The sequence below is a fragment of the Sturnira hondurensis genome, unplaced genomic scaffold (assembly GCF_014824575.4).
Source record: "Sturnira hondurensis isolate 20B ecotype Veracruz unplaced genomic scaffold, ASM1482457v3 Scaffold0003874, whole genome shotgun sequence".
In the NCBI taxonomy this organism is placed as follows: Eukaryota; Metazoa; Chordata; class Mammalia; order Chiroptera; family Phyllostomidae; genus Sturnira; species Sturnira hondurensis.
In genome coordinates, this window is record NW_028076505.1 from 2,810,743 (window position 1) to 2,827,906 (window position 17,164).

At 52.7% G+C, this 17,164-nt stretch overlaps 1 protein-coding gene across 1 annotated transcript; it reads right to left on the reverse strand.

The window, feature by feature from the left end:
* Positions 1-412: 412 nt before the first annotated feature.
* Positions 413-15,765, reverse strand: TFF1 (trefoil factor 1). The gene is made up of 5 exons (XM_037043108.1): positions 15,693-15,765; positions 13,694-13,798; positions 3,151-3,360; positions 1,129-1,281; positions 413-689 (listed from the first exon to the last, which is right to left on the reverse strand). The coding sequence occupies exons 1-5, from the start codon at positions 15,763-15,765 to the stop codon at positions 673-675; spliced, it is 558 nt and encodes a 185-aa protein (XP_036899003.1). The 3' UTR covers positions 413-672.
* Positions 15,766-17,164: the final 1,399 nt, after the last annotated feature.

The following is a 17,164-nucleotide window of genomic DNA, read 5'->3' on the forward strand; positions in this document are numbered from 1 at the left end:
TTTGGGGATGGTGGGGGGGGTGATTCTTGAAGATGTCACCTCATGTGGCACTATGCGGTGTTTTATTATTCACCCTTCCAGACTCTGCCGTGGGTGTTATCTCCTGAGCCCGTTGCCGCCAGGGGAAGGGAAGGAACGGGAAGGCGGTTCTCTTGCACAGCGGCCGGCCGTCCACAGTGAATTGTGCGGGAGCGTTAATAGAGTTTGGTGCCTGACTTCTACTAGGCAGGGTGCGGCGTGGATGGAGTTGGTTCTCAGACTCTGCAGTGAATGGCCTTGTGCAGGGAGCCCGGCTGCCAGCCCCCTACTGAGTCCACTGCTGCAACCCACCGCCCCTTCACCCTCCCACCGACGCCCCATCTGAGACAGCGTGAATCAGGGTGCAATCGTGACAAGAAACCTCAGGGGAAAACAGGCACTTTTTTTTGAGAGCAAGGAAAATCGTGTGTATTTTCTAAAAGAACTAAAAGTGCAAACTAGCATTCATCTGTGTTCATCGTTAGGCTAATGCTGAACGCAAAAACTCAGAGCGGTCGATCCATGCGGTGAGCGAGGGCCCATGGCAGGCGGGCGCAGGGGGCCCGGGAGAGTGGGCAGTGGGGCCAACTTGCAGCCGCCAGGTGAGGGTGGCATCCTAAGTAGGTCCGGACATGGCTCCCACCGGGACAGTGGCTAAAACTCACACTCCTCTAAAAGGGGAAGGTGGCAAGGAGAAGAGACGTGTTAGAACAAGGATGTTCCTTCCCTTTTAAATAATCCCAGAAGGTTTGACTTGAAAGTTTCAATGGGGAGATTCCTTGGAAAACACGGACCGTCTGCATATTTTTTTCCCTTTCACTCCCACCCCAAGGTAAGCCTTACAAGGATGATTCTTCACAGTTTGGTTAGAGATGTGCAGAAGAGCCGGGAAAAAGCCAGGGTTCCTCCCCAAACAGTCTTTCAGCCCTGCCTGTCATCCCCAGACCTGAAGTCAGCCCGAGGTAGGCGGGACCACTTCTCCACATGCACCTCGTGGCCACTATTCTGGGGAAAAACGCAGCTGGCCATGCGCACCAGGGGCTTGTGGTCCCGAGTGGCTTTCCTCACTAGTGCTACACCATCAGCCCCCGCAGCGTGTCCTGGACGTACCTTCCGGAACGTTGTCCACCTTCAAAGGATAGAAGCACCACGGGTGACCCCGGATGGCGTTGTCAAAACAACAGCCCCTTTCTGCACACTGGGAAGGCGTGACACCAGGAAAACCGCAGTTTACTCTTTGTTTCAGGGCCATTTTACATGTCTCTAAAAGAGCATGAGGCAAGAGGCAAAGGTCAGTCATAGGCTGATCCTGACTCGGGGTCCAAGAGGGGCACCCTGTCCTCATTTCCTGATGCGAAATCACGTCACTGCAGGGAAAACACAAGCTGCCTGGGATTTTTAAACCTTGCACCTGCCTGGACGGTTTATTCAAGCACTCATTTGTTTCAACAATTATTGAACTTACTTGCTCATTCAATATATATCTGTGAGCACTGTGCGTGTGTGCTGGAAACAGGAGCTAGCCCAGCAAAAACAGCGCAGGTCTCTCAGAAACCCAGCTCATGCCAGGCTCTCTGGCAGGTGGTGGGGACCCAGAAACCAAACATAGAGACAGACTTGTTAAGAAACCAGAAGTCAAATAGAGGAGAACGCCAAGTACGTGTACAAAACAGCACAGTGGAACCATCCCAGTGTGTCTGGGGCAAGCACAGAAGGGAGAATGGGCAACAAGCCTGAGCAAAGCAAGGAGCACTTCCTGTAGGAGGCGGTTGACCACATGAGGATGAGGCAGTGGGTGTTCCATGGTGGTGAAGGGAGAAAGCAAGCGGGTTGGAGGAGGTGTGAGCTGATTCGCAGGTACGACGCGGAGGTGGGGGTGGTCTGGGAGGAGCCAAGCTGAGGCCCAGGGTAGATGGTTTCAGCCCAAGAGCAACAGCTTTCCCTGGGGGAGGGATGGAGTGATCCAAAGCCAAGAACACGCAGGGCGAGACAGGCCAGCCGAGAGATCTCACGCAGTCTGAGTGCGAAATCTGCAGGCCCGGCAGTGGGGGCCAGGGGCGAGGGCAGACTGGGCAGGCTGAGGCGGGGGGAATGGGAGGGGCATCTGGAACGGCTTCCCTGTTTCTGTCTTGCAGCGGGGAGGGGGGTGCCGAGGAGGGTGAGAGGTCCCTTCCTATCACATGGGCTCGGAGATGCTCCTGGCTGTGTGCCATGAGCGAGAAGACAAGGAGGCCGAGGAGCGAGGCCTCAGGAGCATCGGTAGCAAAGGGGCAGAACAGACCTGGAACAGAAGCGAGAGGAGGGTCAGAGAGACGGGTGGATGGAGAGCCAGGGCAGAGGTGGCCACAGCTGGGCTTGACCTGGGGCATCGGACCCTGGGAAAGACAGTCCCTGCCAAGACGGGTGGATGTGGGACACCCTGCCTAGACTGAGAGACCAGGACGCCCACATTTACTCCTCTGAAATCCAGCAAAGCGTTCTAACAATAAAATGTTAATTCAGCACTTCGAAGCTTGCAAAGCGCTCTTCACAGACATCGTCACACGGAATTTTCTTGGCAACCCTCTAAGGCAGATAGCTGATCACACTCTCGAGACACAAGCATCAAACTAGAAGTTCAAAGGAAGCAAGAGCGCCCTCTCTCACTGGGGGTGCCTGTAGACTGACTGATATTAATCGTGCACCAATGGGACCGGTGGGTGGGGCTCCGCCGAACTCGGGACCCAGAAGAGCCCACGCACCTGCCAGAGGAGTTCTGGGGACGCCCACCCGTGGAGCAGGCGCTTGGACACCTGTGGACATTTGGAGTGGGTCTGCCCCCTGGGGTAGAGTTTGGCTGGGACTTTTAGAAGTGCTATTCTTACACCCTGCATCGAAGCTTGCCCTCTGAAGTGCGATGTTCAAGAAGAGCCTCGTACGAGTCCCAGGGTTGGCGCTGGGAGACAGCACCGACCCGGGAATCATCCCTCTCCCAGCAGTTCTCAAAGGGCTCGCCGGCCGTGTCCCCTCTGCTATCTCCACCTGCTGTTGCCTTCTACAGTCTCTCAAGGGCCTGGGGCAGCGCTGTGGAACGAAGACCCCATCGAGCTAGCTCTCTGTGGCCACCCAGAAGCAGGAAGGGTGCTGTCTTACCAGTCTCGCCCTGAGCCTGGGCGCCAAGGGCCAGCGAGAAGACCGCGAGCAGGACACAGATCACCTTGGGCTCCATGGTGGCGGCAAGCGTCTCCTCTGCTCCCCAAGGACTACAAGTCAGGGGTGAGAACCCGTCGGAGCCCTGGGTTTTAAGCCCCGGCTCTGTTTGCCTAAGGAGGGTCTCACGTCTTTCACGCCAAGTAATCTCCACTGATTAAAAGGTGTTTCCTGAACACAGGCAAGCCACACGCACGAGATTGCTGATAGAGACCTGCTTCGCGCAGTCATCCTGGTGAGGGGTGTGAGAGTCAGCCCATCGCGCTCTTGTCCGTGGGACTCTCCTGGGTCACGACCGGGTCCAGGTCCCAACCGTATCGCCTACTGTCAACATCACACCCACTGGGAAGTGATTCACAGCGGGAGATGGCCCACGAAATGCACAGTTGTGTCAACAGTGGCTCACGGGGTCTCTGCCGCACAATTCAGGGGGGAGGAGACGAGGCCCGCCTGCCTGGCCTTGTCTTTCCCCTGTGGGTACGCCGTCACTTTCAACTAGTTTGAGTCTCCAAGGCTGGGGCGGAGGCAGGGGGAACTGTGCCTGGACAAGGCGAGCAGGAGAGTGGCAGGCCTGGCCCCCTCCCCACTTCCTCTGCCTAGGACTTGAACTTCAAACATCACCTTTTTCCCCTTGGTGTTGCCTTGTCAGATGTTTCCTGCGTGGAAGGGCTCACAGGCCAGCTGGCACTGGCATCTCATTCACAGGACCGAGGGAGCACTTTCACCTATGTATCTAAATTCATTTCTTTCCTTCCCTTTCTCCTTTAAAAAACAAGGCTGTGTACACAAGAGCAGACATGGACACTGATAAAGCGGGGGCGCTCTCCCCTCTGATGGGATCCCTCTCCCCGAGTCTGCGGGGTCTGGCACATTCTCCCAGGGAGACCCCCAGGACAGAGCATCACAAAGGCCACCTCACCCCAGGTGCCCTGGGCCTCTGCCCTGCTCTGGCTCTTCCTCTTTCGGGTTCTTTTTATCTTTGGATGTGCAGAGAGATTCGCTCACATGCACGAGTATATTTATCACTTGCTGTCCCTCCCGCAACAGGGTGGAAGGGCCATGCCTCGGGCGCTTCGTCTGCTCTGTGCATTGTGGCGGCCTCAGCGCCTCCGATGGGGCCTGACTCAATACGCAGCCACAGGAGAATGAATGAATAAAAGAATCTGTTTCTTCCGTCAGAGGCGAGGCTCTGAGGCAAGTGAATCTCACCTGGGAGAGGTACTTACTTTCAGGTCAGCTGTGGCCCCTCCCGGCCCACTAATGCCACCATTCGTCCTCACTCCTGCCCCAGCTGGGGGCCCCTGCCCTCCAGGCTGCAAATCCCAAGCTGGGGCTGCCTGACATGCAGGACCAGGGTCCAGAGAGTGCTCTGCGGGGGTAGGAACTGTTTGCCAGGGACAGTGGGGCCACCACACCTGGGTGATGCTCACAATGAGCAGAACCACCCTGCTTACTTCTCACACAGACAAAGATAATCTTTGCAGCATTGTTTGCACAGCTTTTTTAAAAAAGAAATTAATAACAGAGAAAATAGGAATAAAGAGAAAGAAAAATGAAGGAAGGAAGAGAAAACAACATAACTATTCATAAGCATTCATTACCTGTAGAAAGAGAAAAAACCTAAAGTGTATGTATATATAATATATATACCCTATATATGTATAGGATACCTTGCAGAAGATGGAAAAGAATAAATAAATTAAATAATAAAAGGATAAGTATTGAAAACAAAGTTAAATTAAGGAAGTGATCATGCTTCACAAAGTACGGTATCATTTATGGTCCAATTTCCGAAATACGTCAAACACTACAACATACTGTTAGGACTGCACCCACATGAAACACCATGAGAAGAACAGAGACAGGAAGGGGACCTCTGACCTCTGCATAAGGGGCCCATGTGGGGAGGAGGGAGGCGGGGACATGGGGTCAGGGAGAGCACAAAGGGCCCTCGACTTAAGTGTGATGTTTTCTTTCGTTGAGAAAATCGGGAGGGTGTACGGTACGAAGGTTGGCGTCTGTGAAGGTCAGGGGGAGGCTCAGATTCATGGGTGTGTATTGCATCATCTATGTGTGAACGACGATCTTTCAAACCCCAGTTCCTACCTCCTGGGGGAAAAGTTGAGAGAGAACCTCCAAGGGTCCGACGCTGCCCTCCCGTGTGGGTGGTACCCCTGGAGGTGCCGCAACACCAACACAAGATCCCGTGACAACTGTACGTGCCCTATTTTAAAACATGGCGGGCCAGGGAAGAGGGCACACTGAGTTGAGTGCTGGTCTGACTTAACGAGTTGGCCACCTGTGCCAGTATTTTAATGACCAACAACAGGACCCCGCACCCAACTCAACACGTGGAAGCCTCCCCACTCAAGGTGGGCTGGCAGAATCCCACTCCCAGGAGCTTGATGGACACACTCCCTCCTAGACTTCATGGAGTCAAATCTGCATTCTGGAAAGTTCCCAGGTGCTTCACATGCATGGTCGGTGCGGGAGCCGGTGCTGCAGCTGAGGAGGGGCCCCTGGGCTCAGGGAGGCTTCAGTGTGGGGGCGGATCTATTTTGTACACCTTCTCAGCCACCCAGGAATGCCCAGAGGGTGTTCCCACCTCTCAGGCGGGGGTCCACCAGCATCCTTCACAAGTTCTGTGGCTTCTCCAGCCTTCATAGGCCAGAGGTAACATGTGACTCAGTCCCTGCGCAAGAGCAGAGGCCAAGCCCCTTTGAGGAAGGCCTTGCTGCAAGGCCACGGTGCACATAATGAGCTTTCCCAAGAATGCGCTGGACCAGTTAACAGAGCTGTGTGTTAAATTGCATCCTCCCAAATGGTGCGGAACCCCCAGGACCTGTGAATGTGACCTTATTTGGATGTAAGACCTTTGCAGATGACCAGGCTGAGATGAGGCCGTGGGGTTGAGTCCAGATCTGACCAGTGTGCTCATAAAAACGGGACATTTGGACATAGACATACACAGAGGGGAGACGATGTAAAGACACAGAACACCATCTACCAGCCAAGGAACACCTGAGGCTACGGAAACAAGGAAGGAGATACTGGACAGAAGGAACCGATCCTGATGATGCCTTGGCTTTGAACTTGGACCTCCCAGGATGGTGAGGCGGTAAGTTTCTGTTGTAACTTCGGTTTGTGGTACTTTATTTACCGCAGACCTGGGAAACTACTACGACAGGGTGACTGTGCGCTGGCGAAAGGGAAGTATCCAGACTCTCTGAAGGTCCTTAAACATCAGCTCTGAACTGACACTCATCTTCAGAGGCCCAAACCCCACGTGGTTCACCAAACAGAGAAACTGGGGATTTCATGTGTGAGACAGAATGTTGGCCCAAGTCTGTCTCATATGGGTCCCGTGAGGTCCCATGCATCCCTTGGGGACCCCCCCAGGCCCAGAATAGATGAACTTAATAGCTGCGTTGCTTCTCTGACCTTCGGAGCAAGGACTGTTAGAGTGGAGATCGTTCTCACTAAGACAGTGAGATAAAACCAGCGTCACAGTCCAAGAGGGAACTGCAGAGATCAGTGCCACAGTCAAGGGCAGGAGGTTGCCGCAGCGGCTATTCCCCACGCCCATCGACCTCACCTGTTAGGCCACGTGAATTCTGGCAAATGACTTCAGAGCAGGGTCGGCACACTTTCACAGTAAATGTCCAGATAGTCACTATCTAATCTTTGATCTATTTTTGCAACCTTTAACAAATGTACACGTCATTCTTGGTTTGTGGGTCACACTGAAACAGGAACAGTCTGGCCCACAGACTGTCATTTATCAGGCCCTGGGTGTGAAGTAGCACACATTTAATCAAGGGGTGATGACAACGGCAGCTGGGGAGCTCTGGTGTCACTCCCAGAGCAGATTCTCTGTCACCCGATATGTCACTATTGACCTGGAAAACGTCTGCTTCCCCCATTCCTTTCAGAAAAGACGATGGGATGTATTTTGCCTTCATACGGCAGGGGCAGCAAAATGCCCTTACGGTGTGGGCTTGGCTTATGTCGAGTCTGAGTACCCAGGGGAGACCTTGAACATTTTACTAAACATCCTTTTGACCCATGACATTGCAGGCGTGATGCAATATTAACTGAATTTGGAAAACTGAAAGTTAGATGTCTTCGTGGACACACGGGTGTCAGAGGTCAGAGCTGTTAACCGTCTGGAGACCTGGCCTATTTATTAGTGGACAAATCTCCTGCAAGAAGAAAGACAAAGTTCTGCGCCCGCACCACTCAGCCCGGTAAACACCCAGGGGCTCTTTGGATTTTGGAAGTCGTGTGCACTACATTTGTGTACACTGTTCTGGTTCCCTTGCCAGGTTGCCAACAAAGTTTGAAATTTTGAGTTGGAGTCGGAATATTAAACGGGTCTGCAGAAACTGCCCAGGCTCTCACGCAAGACGCTCTGCCCGTGGGCCCAGAAGTTTCTATGGCTTGTGAAGTATTTGTGACAGATATTTGTGTGACATCTTTGGGAAGTCTGATAAGAAACACATAGCACGGGTTCTGTATTAGTTCTCTGTTGCCATGTGACAAATGACCCCCAAACTTAGTGATTTAAAACAGGAAGCATTTATCATCTCACAGTGACTATGGGTCAGGTACTCGGCGACATGCCCTGGCTCACAGGACGCAGTCGAGGGGTCAGCCTGGGTGGGATTCGTATCTCCCGGGTGTGAAGCCTTCCGATTTCTTTTCCCCGCCCCCGCACACACTAGGCCAGGTGAAAATCGGGGATGGTGGCCTAGGGTCACCACTGGGAGGTTCCCCTCGTCGTAAGTGACACGACTTCGGAGTCCCCATCCTGCCAACGCAGGGGCTGGTGTATGGTCCTAGATATGGCATCATTCCCCAGAGACAGGGTCTGGCAGCCTGGTGGCAATTCGGTTCCAGAGAGTGTTCTCATTACAGAGAGGCAGGGACCCAGTCTGGGCCGGGACACACCCTCCCTCTGGGCCCGTGGCTACTGGCTGCACCGGGGCTGCATTCCCAGAATGTGTGACCCAGTGCACGGGATGCATCACAGTACATTCTAACACAAGGAAATACAGCAACGGCCAAGCAATTCACTGGCCTTTCCACAATCCCATCACCCAGGAGCAGATAGCTCGATGGAAGGGTGGACTCGTCTGCTCAGTAGCCAGTGGGTGGATCCTAATTCAGCACAAGCCCGAAACCGGAGTGATACAGGGCTCCTTCTCACCCCATGGGCGTGTGCCCAGAAAGCAAACAGCAGGACTAGGAGCGGCCTGCCTTGTGACCGAACGGAGTAACTGCTGGGAGATGCTCTGCTTCCCTCCCCACGGCCGTGGTCTTTCTTCCGTCAGAACGCTGTTGTCCAAGAGAGACCCAGGCCTATTGACCCGGCGGAGAGACTCGCCCTTTTAACCTCTACTTGCCAGTGAACCAACAGTCAGAGGGGGATGTCGGCTAGAGGGGTCGGTCCTCGGTGCCAAGGGAGACCTGTGTTACTGCCACAGAACCGGGATGAGGAAGACGATGCTTATAGCCCCGGAGTCACTGGGGCTCCTGTGGGTGCTTTCTCACCCAGGGGTTCTGGCCAATGGAAAACCGAGGCAGCCCAGTAAATACACATAGGGGCTCAGACCCCACAGATGTCAACACTCGGCCCACTATCACCACCGCAGGCCAGTAGCCATACCCAGCTGACGTGAGAGCAGGTGATAAAACGGGAAGAAACTATGAGCACCAACCTTGGCCTCTTGGCCAACAACCTAAGCAGTTGCTGTAGCAGCTGTTTTACATAAATTAAAGAAAATAGCAATAAATACTTGGCTAATTTCCGGAAGATTTGGGTATTTCTAAGCCTTGCAACAATAACAGAAGTCATTTTAAATGTATATAACACATGTAGGTAGAGAGCAAATTTAACAATGTAAAATATGTTAAATTTTGAATATAAAATCTTTAAAGATTTTTATTTATTTATTTTCAGAGAGAGAGGAAGGGAGGGAGCAAGAGAGGGAGAGAAGCATCAGTCAGTTGTCTCCTGTTGTCCCCGAAATGGGGACCCAGCCCGCAACCCAGGCACATGCCCTGACAGGGAACCGAACTTGCCTTCTTCCAGCACACAGGCCAGTCGGTGCTCAGTCCACTGAGCCACAGCAGCCGGGGCTGAATGTAAAGGATTTTTAACTGTGAAACATTCATAGTATATATGATGAACAAAGGTGTAAAAACTTGAAGATATAAAAAGCTCACTCAAGTTGAATTTTAAAACCCTAGGACTCCAGTAGACAGAGAGGCAAAGAACACGCACGTCCATTTCTTAGAAGGCAACATGCAAGTGACTGAAAGTATAGGGAAGATGAGAAAAGTTGTTAGTAGTCAAAGAAATAATTTAAAGCATTCGCAATGTGCAAGTCCATCAAATTGCCCGATTTTGTGTTTAACCAGAAGATTCGACACCAGTGAGCGTCAGGTGAGGCAGACGCACCGCATTCGGCCGTGTATAATGCGCGCCCATATTTTTAGCCCAAACTTTCGGAGGGAAAACTCTTTCATTTTCATTTTTTAAAAGAATTTATTTATTTCTTTTTAGAGAGAAGGGAAGGGAGGGAGAAAGAGGGAGAGAAATATTAATGTGTGGTTGCTTTTCATGCCTCCCCCTCCTGGAGACCTGGCCTACAACCCAGGCATATGTCCTGACTGGGAATCAAACCAGCGACGCCTTGGCTCACAGGTCCGCGCTCAATCCACTGAGCTATACCGATCAGGGCTGTTTTAATTTTTAATTCAATTATTTACATATTTATTTTTAGAAATAAAACCAATTGTCATATTCCAAGGTAACCTTTTGCATACGGATGTTGTTATTTTCTCTGAAGTTACACTTTTAATGCATAAGCATAGAAAAAGAATTTAAAACATTTATAAAGATACAGAATTAGTACTACCCATGTATAACACACATCCTTACTTTTCCCTCGAAATTTGGGCAAAAAGTGCCCGTTATCCACAGCAATATGTGGCGGGTCCGTAGTGGGACAGCTCACCTTAGAGGAGTCAGCGTGGCACTTTGTGTCGGGGCCTGAGAAAGGGCACACACTCTGACCCACTAACTCTACTTTGGGGGGCGCCCTAAAGGATTTTTCTAAACACAGAAAAATCATTTTGCAGGGAGGCGTCATCAAAATCTCATCGACTGTAAAGCGTGGCAGACAGAACCGAATCACCGACAGCGGAAAGTCGGTAACAAATGTCGGTGTGACGGACGCTGCCCGACAAGATGTTCAACCACCACTCGTGGTGGTGTCTTGTGGAGTTCATAGCAGCCTGGAGAATTCTCACGCTCCAGCATTAAGTGAAAAAGAACAGGATAGAGGTTTACAAGCAGCTCAGGAGAAAAAGGAGAAGAAAGAAGCCGGACCACTGGGTGGCGCCGAGCGGTAAAAAGGCGCCCCCCATGTTTTCCTTGGACCCCGTTTCCTAGTCACTGAAATGCTTCTGCAGTGAGCAGTCACTTTGTCATTAAAAAATACTGTATTTTCTTAAAAATTAAATGCAATGGTTCTGCTGTTGCCAAAGAGAAAGAAGGAGGAGCGTTCCCCTGTCTCCCCTAGTCGGTGAGTCATGAGTCAGTCACAGAGGAGCAGTATTTGACCTTGGAGGGGCTCCTCCCAGGCCACGCCTGCCCTACTTCCTCCTACCTTCCCTGAAGTCAAACACAGGAGTGGGGTTGGTGTGAGCTGCCTATTATCTCTTAGATTTTAGCAACCCCACAATTGAGGCTGCCCATTCCCACCCAGCAAGTCCCAGGCACCCATTCGGGGCATGCCAGTGAGATGCAGCCTTGACCATGAAGAGAGCAGGACACCCCTGGGTCCAGCAATGGTCAAAACACGAACCTCTCCCAAAGTCCCTCCACGGTCCTCCCGGACTCACCGGGCTCGAGCTTCCCTAGCCTTCTCCCCCAGCCAGGGCCCAACAGTCCTTCAAGGCTCCAAAATCATAGTTCAGTCCTAACGGCGGGTCCTGGGGATTTAAACTAGGAGTGAGAGACGGGGAAATGGAGACCTAATTCCCCACTTCCAAGCCAGCTCTGCCAACCTATAGTTACTTAAATCTCCAACGCTCAGCAGGGCACCCACCTGGCTGAACGAAGAAGGCCTGCTCCTTCCAGCAGGTGAGCCTGGGACTCATCTGCTCATTCCCCGAGTGGGTCCCGGGGAGCCTGGGGTGAGTGTGGGCACTGTACCTCCCCTCCCTAATCTGTCTGTCAGTCCCGGAGCTGAGCAGGCTCCTGGGACGCCAACCATAGTCCTCCCCATCTCCTGCTGGCCCTCGAGGAGTTTGCCTCTCTGGGCCTCGGTGCCTCACCTCTCTGGACCCTGAATGCTGGCTGCTCCAGCCCAGAGTCTCCTGTTCCCGTGTCCCGAGTGTCCCCTGCAGCTGCCTGGCCCTGATGGAGCCCTTTGAGGTGGCTCTTTGGTCAGTTTCAATCCCCATCTACCCCAGACATAGGTGTGTGGGTACATTTTTTTATTTCAGGCATGAGGGTGTTCTATCTGGCCTGGACAGATGGTGAGCAGTCCTGCTGAGAAAAGGACAAGAACTCCAGGTATGTGTAAATTACCCATAAGTGGCGCTGCCTGCGGCTGGCAGTCACCAGTCCCTGTGCTCTATAGTTGCATGTCCCGGGGACAGAGGCACGGGGAAGAAGAGGCCAGAGTACCCACTGGCTTAGTGAGCAGTCCCGACTCGATGGAAGTCCCATAGGGATAGGGACTTCCATCGAGTGAACAAAGGCTGTGAACTGGATCATCCTAAAAATCCTGACTAAACTTTCTGTTTCCTTTCTTTCATGTTTTCTCATTTTTAACTTACTTTTTCTAGTTAAAATTGCTGAGAGTGGACCCCAGAACTCAGGCACACCTGGCAGCGTGTCCGCCAGTGGGGCAGTGACGTACAAAGGGTCATGATTCTCGGGCCAGGTCCATTCTCAGCGGCTGCGCCCTTGTCCGGCCTTTGTGACCCGGATGTGCAGTCCCTTCCTGAAGACAGAGGCCCTGACAGCAGGTGTGGCCCCGGTCAGAGAGGCCGTGGAACAGGCCACCTCTCCAAGTTAACTTTGGTTGGTGTTCCGGCTTCTGTGCAAACTAACCATCTGCCGGCGACAAAGCCAAAAACGTTTACACCACGCTCATCGTCAGAGCGACTACTGGGAGTTTATTCAAACGAAATGACAGAAAGTGTCTCCCCCAGCAAGGGTCCTGCTTTCTCTCCCCCTAACAACCCAAAATTGTGCCCAACGCAGGTCCTACAGGAGGATTCTGGGGGCTGGGGTGAGGTTATAAACACCTGTGCTCTGCTCAGGGCTGGGTGGGGCCTGGACCCAGCCTCCCTCGCCACCCCCTTCATTTGCCAACATCAAAAGGATAGTGAGAGGATTGGATGAAGAATAGATGCTCATGAATTTGACAGCCTGGAGGACATGGACTGATCTCTCGAAAATCACACAGACACACACAAACAGGCACACACTCAGACATGCACACACTCACACAAACACAGAAACACACTCAAACACATACACACAGAGACACACACACACAGGATCATGATGAGACCGGTGGGTCTTTAACTTGTGGAAAATCGCCAAACTGTGATCCAAAGTGATCACAGTTTTCACAGCTTTTCTTCACTTTTGCACACCCAGCAGGAGTGTGCAAGAGTTCCACTTCTTCCACAGCCTTGCCAGTCTTTGGCAGAGTCAGACTTCTGAAGTGACCCCTTTAATAAGCCAGCGGTGGTTTTAACTGTATATCGAGGTGTTGAGTATTTTTGTAGTATGCTCAGTGGTTGTCAGTGTTTCTCCTTGGTAAGATGTCTATACATATCTTTTGCCTATTTTATTTTTTATGAATTTTGGCTATTTCCTGTCTCATTTATAAATAAATAGTTCATTTGTGTTCTTTAAAACATATGCACACACACACTCTCAGACACACAGACACGCAGACACACTCGGACGCCCTCACCCATGCACACAAGTACAGGTAGAACTGGAGTGCTCTGAGTAGGTCAGTGGACCTTATCACTGTCAGTATCCTGCTTGTGACATTAGGGAAAATGGGACAAAGTTTATGAGACCTCTCTCTGTGTCATTTCTTATGAGTGCATGTGACTGCATATAAAATTTCTCTTGACAAAGTATTAGTCCGATAAGAACATTTCCAAAATCATTCTCATGGTTCTTTTTTTCTCTGCTTGGCGAGGACTCCTGTCCTGGGGGTTGAGAATGCACCCGGAAATGGTTGAACCAGAAGTGGTTGACCCGCACCCTCAGCCCTGCTGCCCCGCCCCCAGGACATGACTGCACCCCACCCCAATTCACACAAGACCCACTGTGGAGCTGCTGCCTGAGCCTTCAGGAAGCCAGGGCTGCAGACACATTCTCACGATTCGCAGCCACCGCCAACTCTTGCCTTGGGGCCCTGATGCCTGCTGGCGGTCTCACCCATGTCCTGTGGCTGGCTGTGACTCAGGTGGGCACCCCCAGGCATGGCCTGGCAGCGATCAGCCCTCCACTCCCCCATGTTCTTCCCCACGGGGGGCTCTGGCTCTAGAAGGTGGGATAGGGATCCAGGAGGCAGCTGGCCTCCACCCCTCTGGAAAACAATCTGGAGCTTTCCAGAGACCGGGAGTGGGGAGGTGTGGCTGCCCTCCCCCAGACCCCACCTGGTGGCCAGACCAGGGAAGTTTCTAGGTTCCTTTTGAAGAAGGCTCTCGGTGTGGGCAGGATGAACCAATGGGCAGCTGGACCCAGAGACTGTCCCTGATTCTGCCCCTTGCCTTTTCCTCTGGTGTGACAAGAAAAAAAAAAACCTGAGATGCTCTAAATTAAACTACAGCGGGCCAGAGGGTGGAAGGAATAGACCAGGGAGGTTCATCAGTTCGCAGCGGCCGAGCAAAGCCAACAAAACCCTGCTCGCATCCCTGAGTGTGGACTGGGGCTCTGCATGAACTCCCAGGTGGCTGTTTCCGTGGTTACAGAAAATAGCCAGGCACCACCAGCCCCCCGAAGCCTCCACCTCTTGCTTGCGTGTCACAGAACCTTCTAGACTGTTGTGACCACTGATCCAAAGGAGCAAACATTTCTTCCTTCTGCACAAGCCCAGCTCTGCCCGCTCCCCCTCTCCCACCGGCTCCATCTACAGCCAGTGGAAATCCTTTCAAAACGAGTTATGACTTTCTCCCCCAGACCGTTTCCATCAAAGCTCCGGTCAACTCCAGGACAAGGGGCATGCTTGTCCCCTCCACCCAGTCCCTTTCTGGTCAGCATGGGGCTCAGTAAACCCTTTCTTTCAGAAAAGCCTCTGGCTGTGAAAGTGTTTTGTTCACCAGGGCTTTCAGGAAATGAGCGTGAAGTGTTACTACTGGGTTGGGAGGTACTCATATATACGAAGTCTGACACTCTAACGCACACCTCCTGCCCGAGGACACTGCCTGGAGCTGACGGCCTTTGTGGGGACAGGTGACAGAGAGAAGAGCACACCACACAGGTGCAGGCACCACGTCCCCACATCCGTTCACCTGCACTCCTGGGGAACAGAGGGGTCTGAGAGTGGCCCCCGCCCCCGAGGCTGGTGGGAAGGGCGACAGCAAACCCAGCTCTCCCTGCAGCCCCTGTGGTCCCCACCTCTCCGGGTAAGGAGGGAGGGTGGGGCTTCTAGTTGGCACCCAAGCTGAAAAGGAAAGAAAAAGAGGGGAGAGTCAAAGAACACTTTTAGAGAAAATGTGTCTTCATAGTCCCTCTCCCCAGCTCTGAAAGCGTGACACTGATTCTTAGTGGATGGATTTTTTAAGGCCCTGGCTATTGTTTTCTTTTCATTCTTAAAGATAAATCCTCCGTTTTGCACTTTCTCCCCCCGCAGGGATATTACTGGGACCACTTTGCTGTGAACAAGACTTGGAGTTGTATTTTCTCAAGTGATTTTGGCCACTCTAAGACAGACCAGAAAACAGGGTAACAACGACAATGTAGCGATTTTCACACATAACAGTCGTTTTTTGTACTTGTAAATTATAAATGTTACCTTTAGGTTGATTCCACCCCCTCCCAAACCAAGCACGTGCTGGCTTACGGAACAACAGAATTTGGACCCAAGTCCATTTAGGTGGCGTGTTTATCTTATTGTCACCATTTGTCCACCTGTGTTCACGGGCAGCTCTGGTCCCGCCCCTGCATTGGGCACTGGCATCACAGGTGACAGAGGACCAGTATGGCCCCACCTCGGGGACCTCCCAGCTCAGACAGATAGATGCAGAAATAAATGATCGCAACAGAAGGGCCACCACGTGTGTGTACACACACACACAAAGTAAGTGTGTGCACATGCACACGCACACAGACCACATCCCAAAGGAGCCTGAAGAACCACTTCTTTCTATAGGTGCACAGATTTGCAGGAAAATCCAGACTGTTTGGGTGACACGGAAGAGGAATGTTCACATACCTGCCCACACGAACCTGCCTGCAGAGGCCGCCCGGGAGCAGGCGCATGGGTGGCGGCTGGGTGGGCTGGGCATGGCCGGCCACCCTGTGGACACAGAGAACATGGTGTCCCGAGTCACCCAGACAGGAGCAGCTCAGGAGGTTTTCTTTTCGATGCTGTGGGGAAGAGGCGGCCCAACAGGTAAACATGTCCGAATGGATGGATTTGGAGCCCGTGCTGTTTAATGTCACACAGTGGGGGCTTTGCTCTCCTGGGCCCTCCCTCTATTTCCTCATCATGGCTGTGTTCCTGTGCTGTCCCTGTGCTGTCCCCTTGGCTGGAGGTCGGGTCGCCAGGGCTTTGCATCTGCCCATTTGAACAGGACACAGTTCCAACCCACGAATCTCACCCCTGGGCTGCTGTACGGGGAGTCCTTGCAGAGGACGCCAGCCTTTGGACACAGCAAGCAGGACAATGGGCCCATACCTGGCCCTCCTGGGGTCCTGGGCAGGTGGCTGTGACAGGTGACAGGTCTGTACACCCAGACCTCCAAGGACCTTCCTGCATCATTCCAGGGGAGGAGGCAGGCGTCAGCAGGTGTCCCGGATCCCAGCCAGAAGATCTCCTCTCAAAACAGGGAGGCAAGGGACAGTTTCCATGGCCAACTACAGCATTTTAGTTGCTGGCCAATTTGTAATGCTCTTTTTCCCCCAAACTTTCTATGCAATCATTAGGCCTTCTACAATTGTTTAACAATGTTTAAAGAAGGCCATATCAAACACCACGGTGAAGTGTGTGTGTGTGAGAGAGAGAGAGAGAGAGGGACAGCACCTCCCACGGTCCTGTCCTGGCTGTCCAGGGGCAGGTGGAGCCCTCTCACTCACTGACTTGGGACATGGGGTCCCCAGCGCTGCTTCCTCAGGTCCAGGCCACCAGGGCAGGCAGCCGGAGCCGCCCGCAGCATGCAGCGCCAGCTGTTTCGCAGGCTGCACACCAGGAGTGCCGCAGCCGCAGCCGTAACTCTCTCCTTGGGCTCCCACCCAGCCTGGCCGTGAGGTATGAGGTGGGGGTGGAGCGGAGTCCGTGGAAAAAGGAACAGAGCCCTGCTGTGACACTGCCACTCAGGCCAGCAGCTGTCCCCACTGAGACCAAACGTTTCTGGAGGAAGGAGAAGTGGATCACGAACGCAGATGACTAATATGTCTCAGAGGGGGTCAAACTGGTGCCACAAGTACCAGAGAGGGTAGTTTTGCAATTAGCTAATTGCTTTCATTCCCGCTGGTGTGATGTGCTTGGTGCAAGTCCTGGGTGCCCCGCTGGCCTTGGAAAAGCCACTCCGCTGTCACACCACAGTGTCCTCTCCTACAGAATGGGACTATGAGAGTTCCTGTCTCACGGGGTGCTTGTGACACCAAAACAGGTGAATAGACGAACCCTGCGAAGAGCGGTGCCCGGCGCATGGCCGGTTAGAACCGCCTGCCCTCGGCATCACC